This window comes from Bactrocera neohumeralis, chromosome 2 (assembly GCF_024586455.1).
Source record: "Bactrocera neohumeralis isolate Rockhampton chromosome 2, APGP_CSIRO_Bneo_wtdbg2-racon-allhic-juicebox.fasta_v2, whole genome shotgun sequence".
Lineage (NCBI taxonomy): Eukaryota > Metazoa > Arthropoda > Insecta > Diptera > Tephritidae > Bactrocera > Bactrocera neohumeralis.
Window position 1 is genome coordinate 62,618,557 of NC_065919.1, and position 22,711 is coordinate 62,641,267.

The window sequence follows — 22,711 nt, forward strand, 5'->3', positions numbered from 1 at the left end:
TCCCCATTAAGTATGAAGTTTCTGTGTGTTATAATTAAATGTGTGTTATAATTAAATTAATGCCATAAACTTGAATCTACGCGGAAATCAAGAAACTTGAATTGTCAGCTACTAATTTCTTTGTTCTCATGTCGTTTATGTAACCCTTCAGGAAATGTATCGCGCTTGTGTGGGTGGTCTTCTTTAATAGGTATAAATACATTAAACTCATCATTTAACTGCCGGGATTCTCTTTATTATTTATTGGCTTAAAAGCAGTCAAGTTCAATGCTGAATGGGTGCAATAAACCCATTTAATGTAACGACTGAGTAATTTAGTTCGGCAAGTTTACACAATAATAAAAGGAAAGCAAAAGAAAAGTGTGATTCGTATGCAAACAAAACATTTGCAAGCATTAAGCGAAACTGGCATACAAACTAATTACCTTGGCCGCGGTTGAACCGCGCTCATGAATTGCAAACCAAAAGAAATGCAACTAAGCACACGCTGTACGAAATGATAATAAGAAAATATCGGTAAGTACTTATGCTGTTTCAACCACTTAACACAATATGCCGCGGAGCCCCATCTCAATGTTTTTCTTTTTTCCAATTGGCCGCGTAATGGCTCGGGAAATGCAAATGCTAGCGCCACTTGTTGCACAGCTGCCGCTTTTGCCACCATGCAGGTGGTGGGAGGGGCGGCGAATAACTACTGGCAACACATTTAACTTTTTGCTTTGCAGATAGCGATCGAAATGGCCAACGAATGCTGCCTGAACTAGTGCCAGAGCCACCAGCCCAGGCGAACCATCGTGAAGCCAGCAGCAACGGCAGCAGCGCGACCATCACTTAGACTAGGCGAAGCGAGCGTTGCTGAGGCGCATCATGGGGCGGCGCGGTGTGGTCTGTGGCGGCAGCGCGCCTAGCTTTTGGCATTAGGAAGCTGCATAAAACCAATGCGCTCATTGGGAAAACTTTCAGTTTCATAGAGACAACGTTGGCGCGTAAATCGTTAGTTACGTGGCATTTGAGTATTGTAGTTGGCGCGCTTTGTGGCTAAGTTGTGGCATTTGTTTACTGTTAATGAGTTGCGCTTCGTGTCGGCTCGCGCCTTTTGTGTTTGTTTTGTGTACGCTTACTAAACTATTCATATAATTTATCGCGTCGAAATTAATGCCAAATTTCGTTTGTTCATTGAATTGGGTGATTCAAGCGATTCAAGCGATTTGAGTTTTGCGTGCCGTTGAAGGTGTTTTGGTGATTGTGAATTTTGTAAACGAGCGTGGACATGAAGAGGTTTTGGAATGTAAGTAAATATACAGACATGTGTCTACAGATATGCAGGTTTTAGTAGCAACAGCTATCGAAATGGCACAACTGAGTGAATAAATCATAAGTCATATATGTATATAAAAATGGATATGCGTGTAACCTAAATAAGTAAACGAATGCTTTAATTAAAGCGGTTTCGATAGATCGCGCCTTGCACTGTTCACTATGTTTACCGAATTACTGGAATGTCCACTTTCAAAATATCTGCGTATATCGATGTGGGTAACTGTGCTTACGAAAATTTGCACAGTTACCCACAACGCAATTTGTTGCGTCACATTTTTGCAAGGCGCAACATTTGGAGACGGGCATGGATAATTTATAACTAGCCAGAGACATTAGGGTTGGGAATATAAGAAAACCACCGCTCGTCTCCCCAAAAATAAATTCTGGATTTGTATATAGAATTGCGGAAGAATATAAAATAGAGCCTTATACCATAGTTGAATAGAATATCTTAATATTTGGACATTCCTCTTCTTATTATTATATTTATAATTTTTTTTTTATAAAATAACTGACAGTTAAGGGGGCAGTGGGGTAATTTAAAAAAAAAAAAATTTGGTTTTTTTGCATTTTCTGTTCCCTTATATCCTTAGAAATAATGGAGAAATCCACTTTACCATTGGAAGGTTTCAAAAAAGGCCCAAAAATACTAATACCGCTTGACTTTCGGAGCGCTCCGAGTGCACACCTAGTAAGGTACACACCAGTACCTCAAACTTTAAACGCGTTTTTCTCAAAACACACTTTTTTAAACTGGCGGACATGATTCCGGTCGAACTACTCAACCGATTTGCTTAATTTTTTTTTTAAATGTTTACAAAACGCCTGGCTATCGTCCCTAATATTTAATTATAATTTATTGACAATGTTATGACAAAATTTATGTAAAAAAGACATGGGGAAAAATTAAAAAAAAAAACGTTAATTACTTTTTTATTTATCAACAATTTTCATGATTCTAGTAGGGACGATAACCATTCACATACTTTTAAGAATAAATTGGGGTTTTGTGTTTCAGATGATCCAAACATGAGAAATCGTGCCCGCCAGTGAAAAAAATAATCTCATTCACCCAGCCATTTCACCGAGAGATGTTATCAAAAAATTCTGTAAAAATTTGTTAATACACTCCACGATATACCTCATGATATGTGAAAAAAGTTCTATTGTAGAGTAAAAATTTCTATGAAAAAATGTCAAAAAACCAGACCAAATTACCCTACTCACCCCTTAAGAAAATATTAAGGTTATCCCTCAATATACCAATTTTTTGAGCAGTTAAAATGGCTCCTTGACCGTAAGGAATAGTTGACGACAAGCTTAAAATAAATATAATTTTTTGTATTTATCTTTACATGAAGAGGCATTTTTTAAACATTAAGTTGAATTTTAATAACAGTACCTTGGGTGCCTTTGGCTACATAAATTTCTGTCTTGACAAATAATATTACTTAAAAAAATTCCATAAGTTTCTAGACAATATTAATATGCGCATATTTATCATAGAAACTGTTTACGATACTCGGCCTTGTTATTTTAACAAATTACAATCCATAGCAAAAATTAATATCAAATTAAAAATTAAAAAAAAATAATTTATTTCAACAAAAAAATAAAAAAATTAAATTTTCAATAATAAAAAATTTTAACAAACATAAAAAATTTACTTTTTCATACAAACATTTTAATTGTTTAACTAATTATTTTTTATTAAATTAATATTTCATATTATAATAAAAAAAAATATTTTCAATTAATTTGTTATTCAATTTGTTTAATTAAAATAAACTTTTTTGTTTAAAAATTGTTAATTTTTAAACTTTATTTTTTTAAATCAAAACCGTGCATCGGAAAAATAGTAGAATAAGATAGTATAAAATGTAATTTCAAAAAAAAAAAATAAATAAAAAAAGACTATGTAATATTTGGTAAAAAAATTTTTGGAAAAATAAAAAAAATCCTTTTTCTTTTTTATGCAAAACTTTTAATTTCATTATTTTTTTGTAGATAAATATTTTTATTATTATAAAAAAAATTAATTTTCAATTAGTTTTTTGTTTAATTTTTTTTAATAACCACTAAAATATTTTTATTAAAAAAAAATTTATTTAATTTCGTTTTTTATATTAATGTTAATATTTGTAATAAAAAAAATTTTCAATTAATTTCTTATTTAATTTGTTTGTTTGAATTGAAATTTTTTAATAAAAGCTGATTTTTTTTTTAATAAAATAAAATGTTTTTATTTAATTTTCCAATATTAATTTTAATACTTTTAAATCAAAACTGAGCATCGGTGAAAAGAAATGTAAAAAAATTGTATTAACAAAATATTATTTATAATGAAAATAAATATTTAATTAAATTCTTTCAAAACTTTTTTAAAAAGATTTTCTGCAGCAACACACTTTTCAATAATTCAATTATAGCACATTTGCCTCGATATGAATAAGAAAAATAGTTTGAATATAAGTAAACCAATTTACTTACCACTGATTATTACTTTCCACAGTTCACTCACACACTCGCAAATAGTATTTTCCGGTAAATTTCCACTTTATTAAAAGTTATTACAATAATTATTCACGTTCAAAAGAAACTAGTTTCAATTATTAAAAATAAGTATCCACATGCGGCACGGCGTCGAACGAATCGTGCGAAAAGTAGTTGATCAATTTTGAATAAAAGCAGTCAAAACGTGAGGACGTTGCTTTTTATTGATGGGCGGCGTAGGCAGGTGTGAATAGGTGTGGTGTCCTCAAGCGTGGCGCCATCGTGGGTGGTATATTTGTATTAGTATTAGTGTGTCGTATTCTCGCGAGTGGCGTTCTTGTGAGTCTAGTTTGCTGGGTTGGAATGTAACAGTGTTGTGCTGCGTAGTGTGGTGTATTATAGTGGTGCAATGTGGTGCATTGTAAAGTGGTGTGTTGAAATGGGTTAGGCTCATTTAGCCATAGTTCAAGTTATTAAGAAACGAAATGGAAGGTTCGCTTTGTCCAAAGCCACTAATCTGGCTTTACTCCATACCTCTCCCTCTCGAGAGACTGCCTTCTTATATAGGAAAGCCGATCATTCATCGGCACATCTGATGAACTTGTGAAGCCTATGGTGACATACGGCACTCTCACCTTTTTGAGGTGGTCCATGGTTTCATTTGACCACTTTTAGGAAGACTGCGGAGAAAGGCGCCGCCACTATCTTCCATACCTGACCAGCATGCTTATCACCGTAGCGTTCCATGATTTTGTCGGTCTGCTTCAAGTTCCTCACTAGTTCTGACTTGCTTCTGCCCCCTGTAGAGCCTTTCATAATTTTAACAGAGATTCTTTTGCTAGTGCTGGCGATTCTGCCACGTATGAAGACTCTACCTCCATCACTTGCCGGCGGTTTTCTACCGACTTCCTTCAGCCTATTGCTCGTTGAATGGCCTGATGAAGAGAATCCTACTGGGGTCTCGATCTTGTTGCTGCAACGTTTTCGTCAAAGTTTGTGTTTTTGTTATTTTTGTACATGTAAAAAGGGTGCCCACTCAGAGCCATCCCCCAGAAAGGTAGTCGCCTTTAATGGTCCCTAGGTTGTATCGTTGCTATTTCCGTCAATCATTTCTGATAAGGTGTCAGAATCCCGCAACCACCAGCCCAGCTTGTTAAGCCAACAAGCGGTATATTGAGGGCATGCTGGTAAAGTAAGAGTGGCAAAATTTGGAGTTCAGCCAAAAGCAACTTCTAATTACTAACCTATATTCTACTTAACTGAATATCATAAAAGGAGTGGGTAAATATATTTAATACTCTAGGGAACCAGAAAGGTATCAGGATAGGTTAAGTTTCTTATATTGTCTTCACTTGACCTTCATCGGATAATACTTCGCTTTACTTAAGCTTAATTCTGTACTTTTAACACTTGCAGTGGTTGCGGCCTCATACTATTTGAATATCAAAAAAGTATTTTGAATAATAATGAAAAACTAAACAACAAATAAATATACATATAAATATTAGTAACACAAAAAGCGCTAAAACTAGTATGTATTATTAGGCGTTAATTCAAAATAAGCTTGACTATAAAAACTGAGGAAACAAGTGAGCGTTAAATACATTTTTTCATTAAGTTTGAAAGAGCGGCGAAGACATTGACAGTGATTTATTGAGTTGCAAGGTCATCTATTGAACTCGCTACATAATGACTTAGCTATTAATACACTTATGTATGAATATTAGAGAGAAACATGTAGTCAAAGCAGAGTAAAGACAATAATCGGAATTATGTAATTATGAATATCCTGCAAAAACTAATAGGAGACTATCAACATATTGGCAACTGATTGTCATTATGTGTTAATTATTATATTGTATATTGACAGTGGAATTTATTAAATGCACATTTATTTTTCTCTTTTATACTTTCTCGTCGTTGCAGCTGCTGTATTTCACCCTGTTGTGGCTGGGAACTAGCGTGCGAGCGCATAGTTCGTTTTATCGACGCGCTTATTACAGTCCCATCTCCTCATCACCCACCCACTACTTCACCTCACATCCCGGCAGTCATGAGTTCATGCCACTCTCGTATGCTAGCGATCTGCATACCGAAGAGAGCAAACGTAAGGAATCACCGAAGAAATATGCAAAGAAAATCTCTTATCGTCATGTAGCTTCGGTAAGTTAGAACAAATTTGACTTATTTATACTAAAAAGTTAACTGGGTTTCCATTTTACAATTTCACAGGAGGAAGAAGACAATTCCAGTGAACGCTATGGTTCCAGTGAATTCTCGAATGAAGCGCATAACTTCAACTCGAAGGAGAATGATAGTCGCGAATATACGATTGGTACACAAATACGCGTACAACACCCCATAACTGTGCCCAAAAAGTCCACTTCTTCTCACCCGAAATACAGCACACATTTGCCCAATCATTACAAAAGCACGACCTATGCGGATGTAAATTTATCGACCGAAGCACACGATACAAAGTTACCGCCATCTAAGAAACACATTCACCATCACAAATATACACAATTCTATGAACCGGATCCCTTCCATATGGTATCCCCACCAAAACCTACACACTCTTCCGTCTCACCGACACCCAGTCTTAGTTACAATGTGTACGAACCCGAACAGGATGAATACAATGTACATCCATCAAGTTCTAGTAGAGCTAAAGCTCAGCTGCGTGAACGTTTCAAGGGTGTGGCATCACAGAAGCAAATTGAAAAATATTTGGAAGATCAACAAAAGCTACTCGATGAAGCGCTTAAGCTGCAATTGCTTAATAATCCGAAATTTCAACATTTGATGAAATCGAAAGATGTCGAACACCATTATGATGAGGGTGAATTTGAAGAATTGCCCATCGATCCACAACCTCCACCAATTTATCGTCCCACTTTCGATGACAATTTAACTTTCAAGTCGAATCGCGTACAAAGACGTCCAAAAGGTGCCGAATTGAAGCGTTCACCCAAGTCACCGAAGCCACCATTGTCAGTAGTTGGTACGAGTAAGCGGCGATTTCGCCCATCACTTGTCATCAATGTTTGAGAATGCCGAGGTCCATTGGACGTTTTTACGTTAAAAAGTGTATATTAGGTTTAGGTTTTGTGCACCTAACGGTGCTTTGCGATTTTTCTAGTTATTACATTACTTAATTGTATTTATGATCTATTTGCTTAAGATATTAATTTTTTGCCTTTAATAACTTTATATAATATTATATAACAATGTATAAACATGTAAATAAAAATATAATTTTTTCTAGTAAGTCTATGCGCTTTAATTGAATATTACAAAAGAAAAGTTCGAAAAATTTCTCGAATTGGTCTACTTTCTCTTCCATATTGGCGTAGACACCGCTTACGGGGTTCTAGTCGAGTTTACAACAGCGCGCCAGTCGGAGTCGCCAATTGGAGATTCAAAGTGTAGCCAGGTCCTTTATCACTTGGTCTTTCTCTACCACTGCTTTTCTCGCACGATAGGGAGTAGTCTTGTCTGAAACCTCGTTTGGATACCAAAATATTCAGCCATAGCGGCAAAAAGGCAGCTCATTTTCTTGCTGTCAAAAGTAGCTTTGAAATCCTCTTCGTGGTTTGTGTAGATCTTCTTTTCACGGGTATTTTCAAAGACTTGTCGCATAGTGAATATCTGGTCAGTTGTTGATTTTCCAGGCCTCATGCAACACAGTTAAGCTCCAATCAGTTTGTTGACGGTGGGATTTCATCTTTTAATATGCGATGTTGAGGAGGCTTATCCCACGGTTGTTGGCGCATATTGCGGGACCACCCTTTTAAGGATTGTGCAGAGTGGACTTTAATTCCAATTGTCTGGCACGCTTTCGTTCGACCATATTCTACAATGAAGCATGCTCCTTATCAGTTTTTCGCTGCCGTATTTGAATAGCTCGGCCGGCAATCCATCGGCCACTGTAGTAAATGCCACAAGGATCTACTCGACTCAGTCTTTGTCCCGTCCATCTCACTTCTTGGACGGCGGTGGTGGCAGCCTCTACATCAGTCCGCTGGGCAGTGGCACCTTCCCAATTATGGGACCGGACATTCAAGGTGCATGGTCGTAAATCGTAATCCTGTAAACGCATACAATCGTCGTCAGGTAAAAAATTCAGGTATTAAAAAATGATAAATAAAAGTAGGTCCCTGTGGCGGCCATAATCTCCGCATTTTACCCAAATTTCTGCCTTTTTCAAGACTGGATACTAAAGGAAGTCAGACGTAGCTAAGTTCGTAGCCTATATCCACTAATTTGGCAGGAGCGATGGGAAGAGTCTAAGTGAATTTTGGTGGTGGAAAAGCAATTTTTTCTTCGTTTAAGAGGGCTCTTTTTCGGTACTTTGGCGTCTAATCAGCGTAATAATTTGGCATAGTAGAACTCTCTGGCCTTTTCTTCAAGTAATCGATGCACATTGTTCACACCTTGTAGGAGCCAGAAAGCAGTGGTCAGCTCTGTGTCTTCTTCGAAGCAGGTTCGTACAGGGTTCTAACTTTTCTTTTGAGTCTGTGCAGCAATGAATACAAATTTTTTCGGTAGCCACGAAATTACAGACATTTTTTGGTTTTTCGCTTAAACAGCGTTAACAACAGCGGTGAGATATTAACTCAGCTCCTCATACAAGCGAAGGTTGTTTAGTAAGCACAGCATGATACGCCTTAAGGTATGCTACATTTTATGATTGATCTGAAAGAAATGAACACAGGGTGGTTTTTCCTGGAACTGCAACGAAATCTAAATACGTTACATTTTAAATTTAAATTACTAACTATTGTATAATGAGTGGAATTATGTATATATATACATATAGTATATATATGTATATTTTTAATTTATATCTGAGTTTTTTGTTCATTGCGAATTATTATTATTATTATAAGTACTATACTAAAACTAACGCAGAGATATCTACTGTGGTTGGTGAAGTTTTATGTTATTAACTTCGTATCAGCTGTAGTAGCAGCCATGAGCGTCAAAATAGGTACTCCTTACATTAAAAATAGTCGCTCAATTGTGTTAACACTTAGAGAAATGCAAATCTATTGAAAATCTATTGGGTCATAATTTTTCAAAAACATAAAAATTAAAAAAATAAAAAATTAAATTAGTCGGTAGAAATCAGAATGGATGAATTTTGGTGTATTAATCTGCCTGTCGTGTCACACTGAGAATAAAACTCTTTAAATACTGCAACAAAAGAACTCTAGCTGACATGTTTTGATTGGGTTATTGGAAAAGTAAAGCATTCGTCCGAAATTCTCAAGCCATTGACGAGCTTAAGACAACTATTTGGGCTGAAATCATCGCTATAGCGCACGAAATGATCGACAAAGTAAAGGGATATGCGATTAGAGTTCTTAAAGGCGTACTTGGTGACGCAAGAAAAAAAATCAAATAAATTAAAAACGGTGAAATAAAAAATAAATTTAATTAAAACAACAAACGGTATTTGATTTGGCGAAAAATTTTCAATGTTTACTTAGTTACAAAATGGCGCATTTTCTAATTCATCTCTTGTTCAAAGTGACCTTTAGAAAACTACAGTATTTGGGTATTAATATATGGCAGCTGGAATTGTGTTTGGATCGATTTTTTTTTATAAAATTCAGGTTTTTGAAAAATATGGCTATACAAAGTTTGTCAATATTTATAGTTTAGCAGAAAGTAGCTGACTGAGGTGGCACAGATGTTTTTTTTTTATATATTATGCATCTTTTATATTATGTAATTTAAGAGTGAGTTGACTTTTTAAAATCCATCTCAATTCATTATTCAACTATTCTTGCATAACGTAAGTCTCTGATTTGTCTTATCTTTATAATTTAATTTTATAACGGCTTCATTCTGTATTCAGCTGACGAAGCGCGGTAACTTGTCGCGGTTGTGGTTAACACGATAAATATTTGTTTGATGTCTTACCGCTTTTTCATTCCACAAATGTCAATTCTACAATTATGAGTTACCGTTGACTTAGAAAATAATTCATGCCGAATATCTCGTCAAATAAAAAGGTTTTCCATACAAGGACATGATTTGACTAGTTAGTTTGGATGGAAGCTATATGCTATAATGGTACGATATTAGTAATTCTGTTAAATGAGCAGCGTCTTGTGGAGAAAAAGATGCTGACAAAATTTCAGATCAATATCTCAAAAACCGAGGGAATAGTTCGCGTAGGTTAAATCAACGTTTCTTTCTGGATATTACTAACTCCGTGGCAAACTCAATATATGCTGTTTAGAGTATGAATATTAGACATGACATGGATTCATTTTCGACCAACTTGTTGCTTCGCAGAAATACTATTGCAGTTAAGTGATGGTGCTCACTAATTGGGCAATAAGAAGTCGCAACAAGTATGCTTGATATATAGTATTTTAACCACTAAATAGGTCTACAACACATACATTTGTATGTACATATAAAGGGCGATCCATTACGAGGTTCCCTACTTTTTTTTAAAGAAAAGAAACACAGAAACTTCAAATTTAATGGAGAATGTTTATTATTATTCGAAAGAACATTCTTGGGCATTTATTTTTTGAAAATTATTTCTTTCAAATGTTGGCCGCGGCTACGGCTCAGATGGTCCATGCATTGCGTCGAATTTTCGATAACTCGTTCGAGCATTTTGACTGGTAACTGACGAATGACACGCATGATATTATGCTCCAGGGCCTTTATTGAAGTGGGATTGTCCGCATAGACTTTAGACTTTACATATCCTCACAAACCTGTAACGGTGTGATATCACACGATCTTGGTGGTCAATCGGCCGGTCCAAAACGTGATATTATCTGCTCACCGAAGTGTTCTCTCAAAAAATCCATTGATTGATGTGATGTGTGGGAAGTGGCGCCGTCTTGATGACAGGTTGATGACATTACGCTCTTACCGGCATCTATTTTAAAGAAATATAGACCGATCATTCTACCGGACCACAAACCACACCAAACCGTTATTTTTCCTGGATGAAATGGCAGCTCTTGAATGTCTTCAGGTTGCTTTTCATCCCAAGTCCGGAAATTTTACCTGTTTACATACCCATTCGAACTTTTCAAGAGCCTATAGAGCGAATTGATGTCGCTTGGGAAGACCGAGCGGTTCAGTTCTTGCACAAGCTGTATTTTGTACGCTTTCAATTTAAGATCTCGACGTAAAATGCGCCAAATCGTTCCATACGTCAGTCCGAGTTGCTGCGAATGATGTCGAATCAGCTCTCCATGGTCTTCGTGTACACTCTCAGCTACAGCTGCTATATTTTCTTCACTGCGTGTTGGACGTGCTTTTTTCGGTCGAATTTTATTGAATAACGAATGCTGGGCCTCAAGATGGCTGATGGTGTTGCGAATAGTACGCTCAGAAGGCCGATTATGTTGACCATAAGTTGAGGGAAGCGTGCGAAACACATTCTTTACAGAACTTGAATTTTCGTAATAAAGTTCAACGATTTGTAAACGTTGTTCAGGCGTCAGTCTTTCCATAATGAAATGCCAAACAACACATGACACGACTCACACGCGATTTGTCAAAGAAAGGCTACTTTTAGCTCTACTTGGATCACCTGTTATGTGTACTTTCATACGTCTGTCTCCGCCCGTAAAGTGGTTGGCTTAAAACGTAATACTGTGCAATAACAAAAAGTACTTAGAAGCCTACATATAATATAACAATTACCAATATGATTAATGTATTCAAGCGTTGCCGCAGACATATCCAAAGCAGTAAATCACAACAAATATGTAATGGAAAACAAGCAGCCCAAGCTTGGCGGATAAAGTTGTAAGGCAGTAAAAAGTAGTGACCTTGAAAGCAACTGCATTCATATACGCTGACGTAGGAAAATTATATACTGTAGTATGAATAGTAAATTTATATATATATTTATATGCATATATATATATATCTCATATATATGCAAGAGTTACTTATGTGTTGCTAATATAAACATATGTGCGTGTGTATCTGTGCAACATAATAATAAAACAGTAAATATGCCAATAGCCAAGCAATCGCTATTAGCCAAGCAAGTGGCATAAATTAGCAACCAACTAGTATGTACGGCTAAATAAGAAGGAAAGAATTCGCTGAAGGAAATCGACTTGCAAAGAACTTAAACACAGTGATTGGCGATTGGATTTTGCAATATAATGCTCAATTGCTTTTATGAGCACAGTTGGATGTTTATAAATAAATAGTTAAGCATGCAAGTATATATTTATATAAAGTATGTATATATGACAGTGTATATATATATATACATATATGTATATGTTTGTTTGTATACATATATGCAAGTGGCAAGTGCAGATTATATGCGTGAGATTTCCTGTGCTTTGTACATACTTATTTAATTTCTTATAAGTAGTTAAGCGTATACTTGCATAACAACGGCTTAACAACATATTGGCTAATATTGAAAAACAAATTAAAATTAAAAAAAAAAAATAATTCGGAATTTTGATTGAATTTACACGCCAAGGCAAAAAAAAGCAGGTGTGACTGGCATACACACGATGTTGTAAGAACACAAAGCGTTAAAGTTAAAGCATATATACAATAGCAACAACAAAATAAATATTGGGAATTCGTGTGGTGAATGTGCTTGTTGTGTGTGAAAAATCTGAGTTGCACAAAACGCTTTTAAGTCGACAAAATCGCAACTTTTCCGGCTCAACCCACGCGGCGCACAAAACATAGACAGACACACAGGCATACATATAAAAAATGTTCGTTTTTGGACTACGTTTGTTTGTATATACCAGATTATATGTTATATATAAGTATTGTATATACATGTGTGTTTGTATATATTGTTATTTGCATTAGTTGTTTGCCTTATGGTTTTCATAATAAATTTGGTACACGGCACAGCTGTTTCTCGCCATGCTTAACTCCGCATTGTGCGCACTCGCTGCAATGAAATGCATGTAGGTGTGGTCTGTGTAGCTTAAACGCTCAAAGTCTGCATATAATGTACATGTATATAACGTATATATAAAAATATATATTTTTTCTCACATGTACGCAAATCGCGATATCAAGTATGAGCAACTTTTGTTCAGAAACTTATATTGTATATATTTATAATTGGTATCACATCGTTGACTTTAAATTAATATATGTACATAAGCTATTACAAGTCACTTTGCAAGCTCCTAAGTTCTTTTTGCTGATAATTACCAATATTTGTAATTATAATTAGCGCACAGAGACACATTTCGTAATTAGTATCAGCATTTACATAAATAAAGTCTCGTATTTTAAAAGTAATATGTGATTATTTTTACCAGTTACATGCAAATTTCAAAACTAATTGTATGGAATTAATCAAAAAAAAAAAAAAAAATATCTATATTATTTCAAAAGTACTTAATTTTGCATTATTTAAAGAAAATAAAGTTCAGTCTTAAAAGAAAAATATTTTTAATAATTAGAAAGCACAGATGTTTGCATAGTTTATAACGTTTATTCATATTTTATTAGTTTCAGCAACTGTAGTCGCCACGAAAAGTTGGAAATACGAAATAGTTTCTTGAAATATGTGCTTGATTAACATTTTAGCACAATTGTCAGAACTGAAAAATTTGATTAGAAAAAATTAAAAAAAAAAAAAAAATTGTCTATCAAAAGCTAAAAAGAACAAATTCCTCTCAAAGACATACATATTTTTATAATCAAACTTTAAAGCAAAATTTTTTCATTAGTTTTATTTTTTTCATTTATTTTGAAGAAAAAATTATTAAAGGCCGTCTTTGAGTCTTTTAATTGCATAACAGTATTCAAAAATATATTTAAATACAAAATTCTTTAATGCTTGAAACCAAGCTCTTAATATATTAACTCAAATTTAACAGAATTCGCTACCAATTCGAAACAATTTTTTTTTAACTTAATTTTCTATAACTTTTAATAAAACAATATTATATAATTTTTGAATTTTTATTGACCTTTACGAAAAGGAGTATAAAACTAGTTTTTCAGAAAAAAATCTTCCATCCGAATCAACTAAAAAAAAAATATTTTATCATCAAATTTAGACCGAAAATTAAGGACTTTTTTAAAATGTCTGGAAACTAAACAAAGGAACAATTATCATAAAATTTGGCGAAAATCAAGGATATTAAGAAATTGTGGATTCAGAATAAAAAAAGATATATTTTGGATTTTCTTAAGGAATGAAATAAAAAAAATTATAAAACATATATCGTCACCCAAAATGCATAAAAAGGTAACATCAAAAAATTTAAATTGACTTTTTGATTGCGTACGATTCACTACAACATATAACATATATTTAGCATAAATTTCAGCTTCCGCTGTCAGTTATAACCAATATATAACCATTTTATAATCAATATATAACCACTTTATAACCAAAACTCAAATTTTGTTTCAATATGAGTGGTTTCTAAAATATCGTTTTTCTTTTGCCTGTAAACTTATGCAAAGTGATTTTACATTATTTTGCATTTTAGGTGACGATATGCATTTTCGAAAACGTACAAACATCAGCTACTTTTAGAAAAATTTTTGCTTAATACGTATATATATTTTTTTTTATATAAGAACATATGATTTTTGTGAATATTTGATTCTGTAAGGTCTTTTCAAGTTTCCAACAACAATTTTCTAACATTACTGCTTTCCGTTTCCCTTGATAGCCCATTAAGCAAATCTTCTAATGGAACCACTTGACTTGTTTGTCACTCACGGCATTCAAATTTGCCGCAAATAAATCCAGACGTCAGTCCAGCATATGTATTTTTAACATTATTATAGTATGACATTACAAGTTTATTTATTAAGTCTCTGGCATTTACCGATGTATGGTTTTCTAGAATATTTTGAACAATACATTTCCAGGTGAGTATTTTCTAATAATTAAGTTTTTCTTCAAAGCTATCCAATATATATCCATTATCAGTTGCCCCTTGTGGACCTAAAAATATTCCCTCTTTAATTTTTGCTTCGCTAAGTTTGAAAATTTATCTTTAAGATATACAAGCCCACTGCTGAGAAGCTAATATCCCATATATATAACAAAAAAAAATATATTGCACATACATATGTATGTATATAATTACCAATATACATAAAGTATAAGGTATAGTAAAGGGTATATTATAGGGTATTGTCTAGGGTATATCAATATTAGTAAAAATCTTTATAAAGTTCGTGTACCAATCGTAAGTGCAAAACTTCAAAACTAACCTCAAAACTATTTTTTTTTTGAACTGGTGTCTTTAACAAATGTAGTACTTACTCGATTTTTCAAACACATTTAGTCATAATCAGATCCAGTAAGTGTAGAGCATGCACTGCTGAGAAGTTTTGGTATGAGATTTCCAAATATTTTTTCCTCCATTACTTAGGTCTAGAAAAATTGAAGCTTTCCACTGCAACCTATGGTCTATTGTGGGTCTAGTTATATAAACAACTAGTTTAATTACTATGACAATCCAACGGACTGCAAAAAGCCGCAAAGTTAGAAAAAATAGTTTCGCTTCCTTATAATTTTACCTCCAGTATTGGAAATTAAATATAACATAGTCCTATATATATATATAGTTTTTCCTAATGATCGACATTTCTTCTAGTAAATCATAAAACGCTTTCTTTAATATTCACAATAAAACAATTTTTATTTAAACTTGACACAATTGCTTTACAAAAAAACAAGAAAAAAAAAACAAAATTAAAGTTACACAAATAAAAAGGAAGCACAAATAAATTACATATAAGAGTAACCTGAAGGAATTGTTGCAACAATTTTATGCCATTACTTTTTAGATATCACAAAGTGAACGTTCATGTAAAGGAAACAGAAGTTTGAGAGATTGAAATGTATGAAATGTGAAATGTAATTATAGAAAAATGAGAAGAAACTAAGAACACATAGAAATCAAAGAAAATAATTGAATATTAAAATAATTGCAAAATAAAATTGATCGCGACCAAAAAAAAAAACAAAATAAAATAAAATAATATAAAGAAAAACCCAAACAAAATGAAATGAAAGTGAAACAAACCAAAGCATGCAGAATTTGAAACGAAACGATAGGAATAAGTTGTATGAGAAATCGCTAGTAGTTCGAGTAGTTCGAGAAGACAGAAATGCAAGCTTAGCGCGCTGTGCCGCACAGCTGCAACACCAGACGCAGCGCACTTAGCGTTTAGTTATAGGTAGCTCAGTTAGTGTTTACGCTCACATCCACATTTTTTTCTTTTATTTCTTCCTTCTGCGTTTACCCCCGCCTCTGCCATGCTTGACCGCCCCAACACCCACATACCTAAGCACAGAGATCGCCGCTTAGACCTTGTTGAAGCTGTAGCTGAAGCCGTCTGGTGTGCGATTCAGCGACAATTTGCCGGGTGGTGCAAAGCGGTGTGGATTGGGTGTGGTCTGTTGATAGTAGGGTTGTTGTTGTGGCTGTGCTTGGTAGCTGTTGTATTGTGGCGCCGGTGGATTATAGGCTGGCTGTTGTGGTGGTGGATTGTAGGCGGGTGCTGGTGGCTGATATTGCGGTTGTGGTGCCTGATAGCCACCTTGTTGCTGACCGAAACCGGGATCATTGTAACGTGGATCGTACGAACCGTCATCGTAGTCGTTGCTGCGGTAACCGCCCGACTGTGCTGGTGGCTGGTATTGTGGCTGTGGTGCATAGCCTGGCTGTGGCACGGGTTGTGGTGGAGCTGGTGGTGGTACGGGCAAGTGATCACCGCTGGCTTGGAAACTGCAAATAAATGGAAATCATTTCAGAAAAACGTTTTTTCAAATTGTTATAATTCTAATAATTATAATTATTTAATTAAGCAATTGTTGCCAACACATATGTGAATTTGTAATTGCTTTGCTAAGTTACTAAGCCGGTAACAATTTTATAAGCTAGTTGCCTAATTAACATTGATTGTTTGCTCACACAGAAAAATCTAAAATTGCTACATTTAACTATTCATAAGCAAGCATATACCAGCACCTTTTGTTGAAGTCTCTATAAATTTGTAACTGTTTGTATTTAGAGTGGTTAACCAATTAGCTCAGCGGTCATAGCTGAACGCTCCAACAACTAAACTTACAAAAACCAAAAAAAAAAATCTTGATTCAATTTACTGCAGCTCAACGATAACAATAATTTATTTATGCAGGTTTCTTACAGTGAGACACCTCTTTCCTTTTTGCAATAATACTGGTTTGAGTATTGGGTGGCAGCTTTAACTCGTCGTACCTAATCGCTAGCAATATGGCTACACGCGCATTTGCTCAATAATTGCCCAACTGACCGCAGTTTCAATCGACCAACAAATCAAAACAGTTTGCAACACCACAAAAGACATTCGTATTTAATCGTTATTGCAGTACGATAGGATCCGTATGGTCCGTAGGGTTCTGATTGCTAAGCACGTTTAACGAATAGTATCTTTCGAGTTTTCTTAATAAAGAGTTAAGGTTTATAATTTATCTGGGTAAAATTTTTTGGGGATATCTCTTTTACTCATTTCTTTAGACACTAACGTACTATGTAAGATGTAAACTGCCTTAAGTTTTATATACCTGTGATCTAGGGTATCATAAGAAATATATTCTTGCGCTTTTCACTTTCATATCAAATCGCTTGAGAGCTCTAGGTTTCGAAGGTGTTCAAACATTATTCTGCTGATTCATGACTTCTTTCATCGAGCAGGTTTTTTGTGCTTCGTACTTCTCAAGCTTTGAAACTTATCAAATACAAAGTAACTTTCACTTTATCAACTTTCTGGTTAGCCTAGACTTTTAAGAAATATAAGAGCTCTCAATTATTTGATCGGTTTTCATTATAATCGACACGAGTTCGATACAAGTTCAAGTACAAGTTTTACAAATGGAATCATTCTGGTTTAGCCAGATCTAAAAATTGTCTCTATTTTTACTCTTCACGCTACTCTCTAACCATTTACTCGGAGAGCACCAAAATATTGGATTTGGCATTCTACTGGCATATTTAGAAATGAGAAAAGGTTACCTCGCATAAATTATGTTTCGAAAGACAGAAGGAAATATTGGAGTCTTATAAAGTATATAAACTTCACCACTTCTCGCCAAGAAACTGATAATTGGTAGGAACCACGGTAATCGAAATACTATGCTAATACTACGGCTATAGAAACTGACCGATCAAAACAAAATCTTTGTATGAATAACTTTTTTATTTGATGAGATATTTTCATGAAATTTGGCATGGATTACTGTTCATACAACGCTATAGTTCCTTAATATATTCAGATCGGATATTTGTTTTTTGCTCAAGGAAACCCATGTAGCACCTTAACGTGTTGTTTTTAAGCCTAAAATCCCTTCTTTATAATTCTACTACTTTTTCTGTTGCATTTCATGCTTTACTCACCCATTTTTGCCAGCAGTGTAGGAAATTGTACGACGCTCGCCTGTAGGATCTACATAACTGTAGCTACCGTGACGTGTACCATCGGCATCGGTTTCCTCCTTGAAATTAATGCCATCCTCTTGTGTATAGGCAGCACCGAATTTGCCATCACCGGCAAGGTAACGTTGTTCACTAATAATAGCCGCTGTCTTGGGATTTTGATTGTAACCCTGACTCGCGGCAATGGCAACTAAGGTGCTTAAAAGGATCTGCGGAAAAAAGTATAATGGAAATATTTAATATTTTTTTTGTTATAATACTAAATGGAACACAGAAAATTATATACGTTATTTATATAAAAAAATACTTTTATGAAAGAAAATCTGAGAGGCGTAGTTAGTTTATGTTAAAGAATTCTAGTAAAAACTAGCTACATGAATTAGATTTATTTTGCAGTACAATTAAGCTTCCGATTTGATTCATATAAATCGGCAAGTTATTGCTCGACTTAACTTAATTTTTGAAAGCTTTTAAAGTGAGATTTTATATCAGCTAAATAATTAGTTTTTTCACAAAAAAAATTACAGAAAAAATTGTTAAATTTAATTTTGAGTTTTTCCAGATAAGTTGGAAAAAAAATCTTGAGCAATAATACAATTGTCCATAAAATAATTATACTATATATAGTATGTTTACAAAAAGAAGGAAATACATTTAATAAACTTAATTATCTTAAAATAAGAAAAGTAAATAAAATAAAAGTAATAAAAATTAAATAAAACATAATTTTCATTAAATTTTATTGTATAATATTATATTTATTTAATTATAAGAGTTTGATTAATTACTAATTAATTAATTAATGTTTTGTTTTTCTAAACAAAAATATTTTGTAAACATATTATTTTTTTGGTTTCAAATTCTTACTTTTCATAAAATTTAATTCCATAATATTATTTTTATTAAATTATAACAGTTTAATTAATTAAATATAGTTCGGACTTTTTTTAAATGAGTTAATTTTTAAAAATTTTGTTTAATTAATTAATAAAAAAAATGCAAATGTAAGAATAAAATAAACTAAATTTATAAAATTAATGAAAAGTTAACTTTTTAATTAAATCAATTAGTTACTTATTTTTTTAATATTGCATTTTATAAAAACTAAATTTTGTTTAATTAATTATTTAAAAAAAATCAAAAAAAAAATAAAAATTAAATAAACAAAAATTATAAAATTAATAAAAAAATTAACTTTTTAATTAAATTAATAAATTACTTCTTTTTTAATCCTGCATTCTATTAAAAATTAAATTTTGATTAACTAATTAATTTAAAAAATTCTAAAAATAGAAATTAAATAAAGGAAAAATTAAAAAAAAAATAATATTTTAATTAAGTAAATTAATAACTTAATTTTTTAATCTTACATTCTATAAAAATTATTACTCGATTTAGTACTTGTGAATATGGTACAAGAGAAAAGAAATAAGTAAAAAATATGTTTTTTTTGTTTATTGTGAATCTTTTATTGGGCTTTTATTGACTAATTTAATCAATTGTGGTAATTTAAAAAGCTATTTTTTTAATATATTATTTTTTCCTTTTAATCACAAATGCCAACTAACTAATTTTTTTAGAATACAAGATTAAAAAACTAAAAAATATTAATTACTTTAGTTAAAAAGTTGAATCTAAAAATTAATTAATTAATTACAAAATAATTTTTCTCAAAATAAATCACCTATAAATTAATTTTAAAAAAGTTAACTTAAAAATAAAAAAAAATAATTAAATAATGAAACAGTTTTAAATTATTATTTTTTTTTAATTAAAAAAAATTAATTTCTTTAGTTAAATAGTTGAATTTAAAAATAAATTATTTGGTCAAAAGAATATATTTTTTAATAAGCTAATTAATTTTTAAATTAAACTTTTTAACTAAAGTAATAATTTTGTTTAATTAAAAAATATATTAATTTGATTAAATAATTGAAAATTATTTCATTATTTAATTATTTTTTAATTTTTCAGTTAACTTTTTTGAATTAATTAATATGTACGTGATTTTTTGTTAATAGATTTTATTAGAAATTCTTTCATATATTCTAAGACTTGTTTGATTGCAATATTTAATATTTCTTAAAAAGCCTTTTTTGGGAAGCAGAATTAAATGAAAAATATTAATAATTTTAGAAATCTTTTTATTAATTTCTAAAATTACATTTACACATTAAATTGTATTAATATATTTTTTTTTTCACTCAATATACAGCAGTAATTACAATTTCGAAGTATTAATTTAAATTTTTATAAATTTTATTTTATGATCCACGACGAAATTGTTAATTTTTGTCATTTTTTCTCACATTACAATATAAACACAACTCTCACCATTTTAAATTATTCTTCGAAATTAATTTTTCTTTAAATTATTATTTTAAATTTCAGCTTATGAAATTTATTTTTTATAAATTATTTTCTGAATTTTTTCGAAATTTCAGTTCTGAGTAAAACTTACTAAACGGAACATTTTCGCTGAGGTTAGTGACAATGTAAACTGCTGCTGTAGCTCCAAATAGTAGCTTTTTAATATGAGTGAGTTCGAAAATGAATTTCGTGTAGCCTATACGATTGTCCGTTAAAACGGGGTGAACGCGCACACGTCAGTACCGAACCGTGAGCGGTTTGCGATTTTGTTTACTTCAAGAGTTGCTCTTGAATTCAATTAGGATTGAGGTTTTTCTTTAAAACCGACAGCGACAAACTTCTTAAACGAACTGCTTCTCACCGTAACCTGGCCAACAGTTTTTATAGCCGCCCAAAAGCACGCCGCTGCATGCCACGGCACCGCAGCGCCACCGCATACCAACACAGAACCTTGGCGGAGTACAAGTCAATCAGATTGAAGCCAGTCGCCGTTGTTGTTGCTATTATTGTTAATAGCACAAGTAATCGGTGAGCAGCACATGTCTGTATATATGTATATGCATGGGTGTGTAATTGTTTTTGCACAGCAGCGACCAGCAAGCGCGGTAGCTGGCGGCAGTCAAGTCAAACGATGTCGGTGTATGGGTGTTGGCACGCCAATAAACAAAAATACAATAAATAAACATATTAAAAGTCATACGGGCAACAACAACAAATAGTAATTACAACAACAAGCGTAAGCGTAACCCCAGCAAAAATGCGCAGCTTTGCCTTAAATGCTCCAATAAGTTGATTTGAGCACAAAAGCCAAGTAAAAGAAGCAGGAAAAAACAACAACAAATTAAATATTGGAAAATAACAACAATAACATAACAAAGCTCTGGTGTTTGTGAATTTATGTTGTTGTTATTGCAGTTGGTGGTGGCTGACCGCTGGTTTTGCTAGTTTCTTCACATTTTCCAGCGCAAAAACACAAAGCGCTCAGTGCGGGAACTAAACGTCGCCGTTGCAATGCAAATGTTTTGGTCGCGGCTGCTCAGCGCAATGCTTTTTACAGCTCTTTTCAGCCTTATGAATGTGTTTAGTAAATAAAAGTGAATTTCTTTAGCGAACCAGTCAGCATGGAGGAGTTCTAAGCTGGCATTTATTGCTTTTAACGCTTTGTTGTTGCGCATTTGACGCCATTGTAGCCACGTGATATGCCGCGCAACAACAATGGAAGTGAATATATAGTATATATTTATATGGGAATTGCTGTATTGATTGAGTTGCCACGCCACGTTTCCGTTCAAACGCTTTGCACTTGTAAAAGTTATTAAATTCTTGATGATGAGAATGCAAGTGACGGTGGTAATTGATATACTCCACTTTGCCAGCCAACTAAATCAGTCGCTCGCAGTTAGAACAGAAGACTTAAGACACAAACCTGAACAGGTGGCTCGTCGGCTGACACAATTCTTACATGTGTATTTCTGTGTCTATGGCTATGTATGTATATGTGTGTGTGGAGGGTTGTATTTGCGGTTAATTGTGTTCAACTTTGCCATAGTTGCCTCAGTGTTGTTAGTCACATACATACACACATGCATTTGTCTATTTCATAAACTTAAATTATTAACGAATAATAATTCAATTTGAGTGCCAAAGGCCGAGATTTCGCAAATTTGTGTTTCCAAAGTTTCGGAAAGATGATGTAATGTGCACTACAACAAATGTAATCTGGTTTAGTTTGCTTTTGATCGTTTCGTTGCTACTTTCAACATTGTTTTAATTTTACTGGCCTGCTGATAGTGCAAATGATTTACATCTAACCTGTTGAGGAAAGGCCACCAATGCATTGACCAAGCCCAAGTGGCGCAAATTCAAATTGAAAACTAAAAAGCGAAGAAAAATGGATTATTGAAAAGTAAAAAATGAAGGCATGGCAAAACTGAAAGCTTTCATGAATGTATGTACATGTTTGTACATATATTGTAAACTTTATGAAAATGGTAAAATCGAAATAATTCTATGCCAAGAAATTACTAAAAATTAAAATAAATATTATATATTAAATAAATAAATTGTGGCATATTATTAGTAGAAGAAATATA

At 32.9% G+C, this 22,711-nt stretch overlaps 3 protein-coding genes across 3 annotated transcripts in view; 2 read left to right on the forward strand and 1 right to left on the reverse strand.

Annotated features, from left to right (window-relative positions):
• The window catches only part of LOC126759146 (uncharacterized protein DDB_G0287625), a 300,420-nt gene that overhangs the window by 10,612 nt on the left and 267,097 nt on the right, over positions 1 to 22,711 (forward strand). The window lies entirely within an intron of this gene.
• On the forward strand, positions 1,011 to 6,956 carry LOC126759244 (uncharacterized). Its single transcript, XM_050473969.1, has 3 exons — positions 1,011 to 1,288; positions 5,740 to 5,976; positions 6,046 to 6,956. The coding sequence occupies exons 1-3, from the start codon at positions 1,271 to 1,273 to the stop codon at positions 6,862 to 6,864; spliced, it is 1,074 nt and encodes a 357-aa protein (XP_050329926.1). The 5' UTR covers positions 1,011 to 1,270; the 3' UTR covers positions 6,865 to 6,956.
• Positions 15,452 to 20,959, reverse strand: LOC126759269 (uncharacterized). Its single transcript, XM_050474001.1, has 3 exons — positions 20,710 to 20,959; positions 18,210 to 18,457; positions 15,452 to 16,562 (listed from the first exon to the last, which is right to left on the reverse strand). Exons 1-3 carry the CDS (start codon positions 20,719 to 20,721, stop codon positions 16,139 to 16,141), a joined length of 684 nt encoding a protein of 227 aa, XP_050329958.1. The 5' UTR covers positions 20,722 to 20,959; the 3' UTR covers positions 15,452 to 16,138.

What these genes read in the sequence shown, in the direction of transcription:
- LOC126759244 (XM_050473969.1), top strand. An exon ending in CTTATCGTCATGTAGCTTCG is followed by an intron (nt 5,977 to 6,045) that starts GTAAGTTAGAAC and finishes ACAATTTCACAG; the next exon opens with GAGGAAGAAGACAATTCCAG.
- LOC126759269 (XM_050474001.1), bottom strand. An exon ending in TACACTGCTGGCAAAAATGG is followed by an intron (nt 16,563 to 18,209) that starts GTGAGTAAAGCA and finishes ATTTATTTGCAG; the next exon opens with TTTCCAAGCCAGCGGTGATC.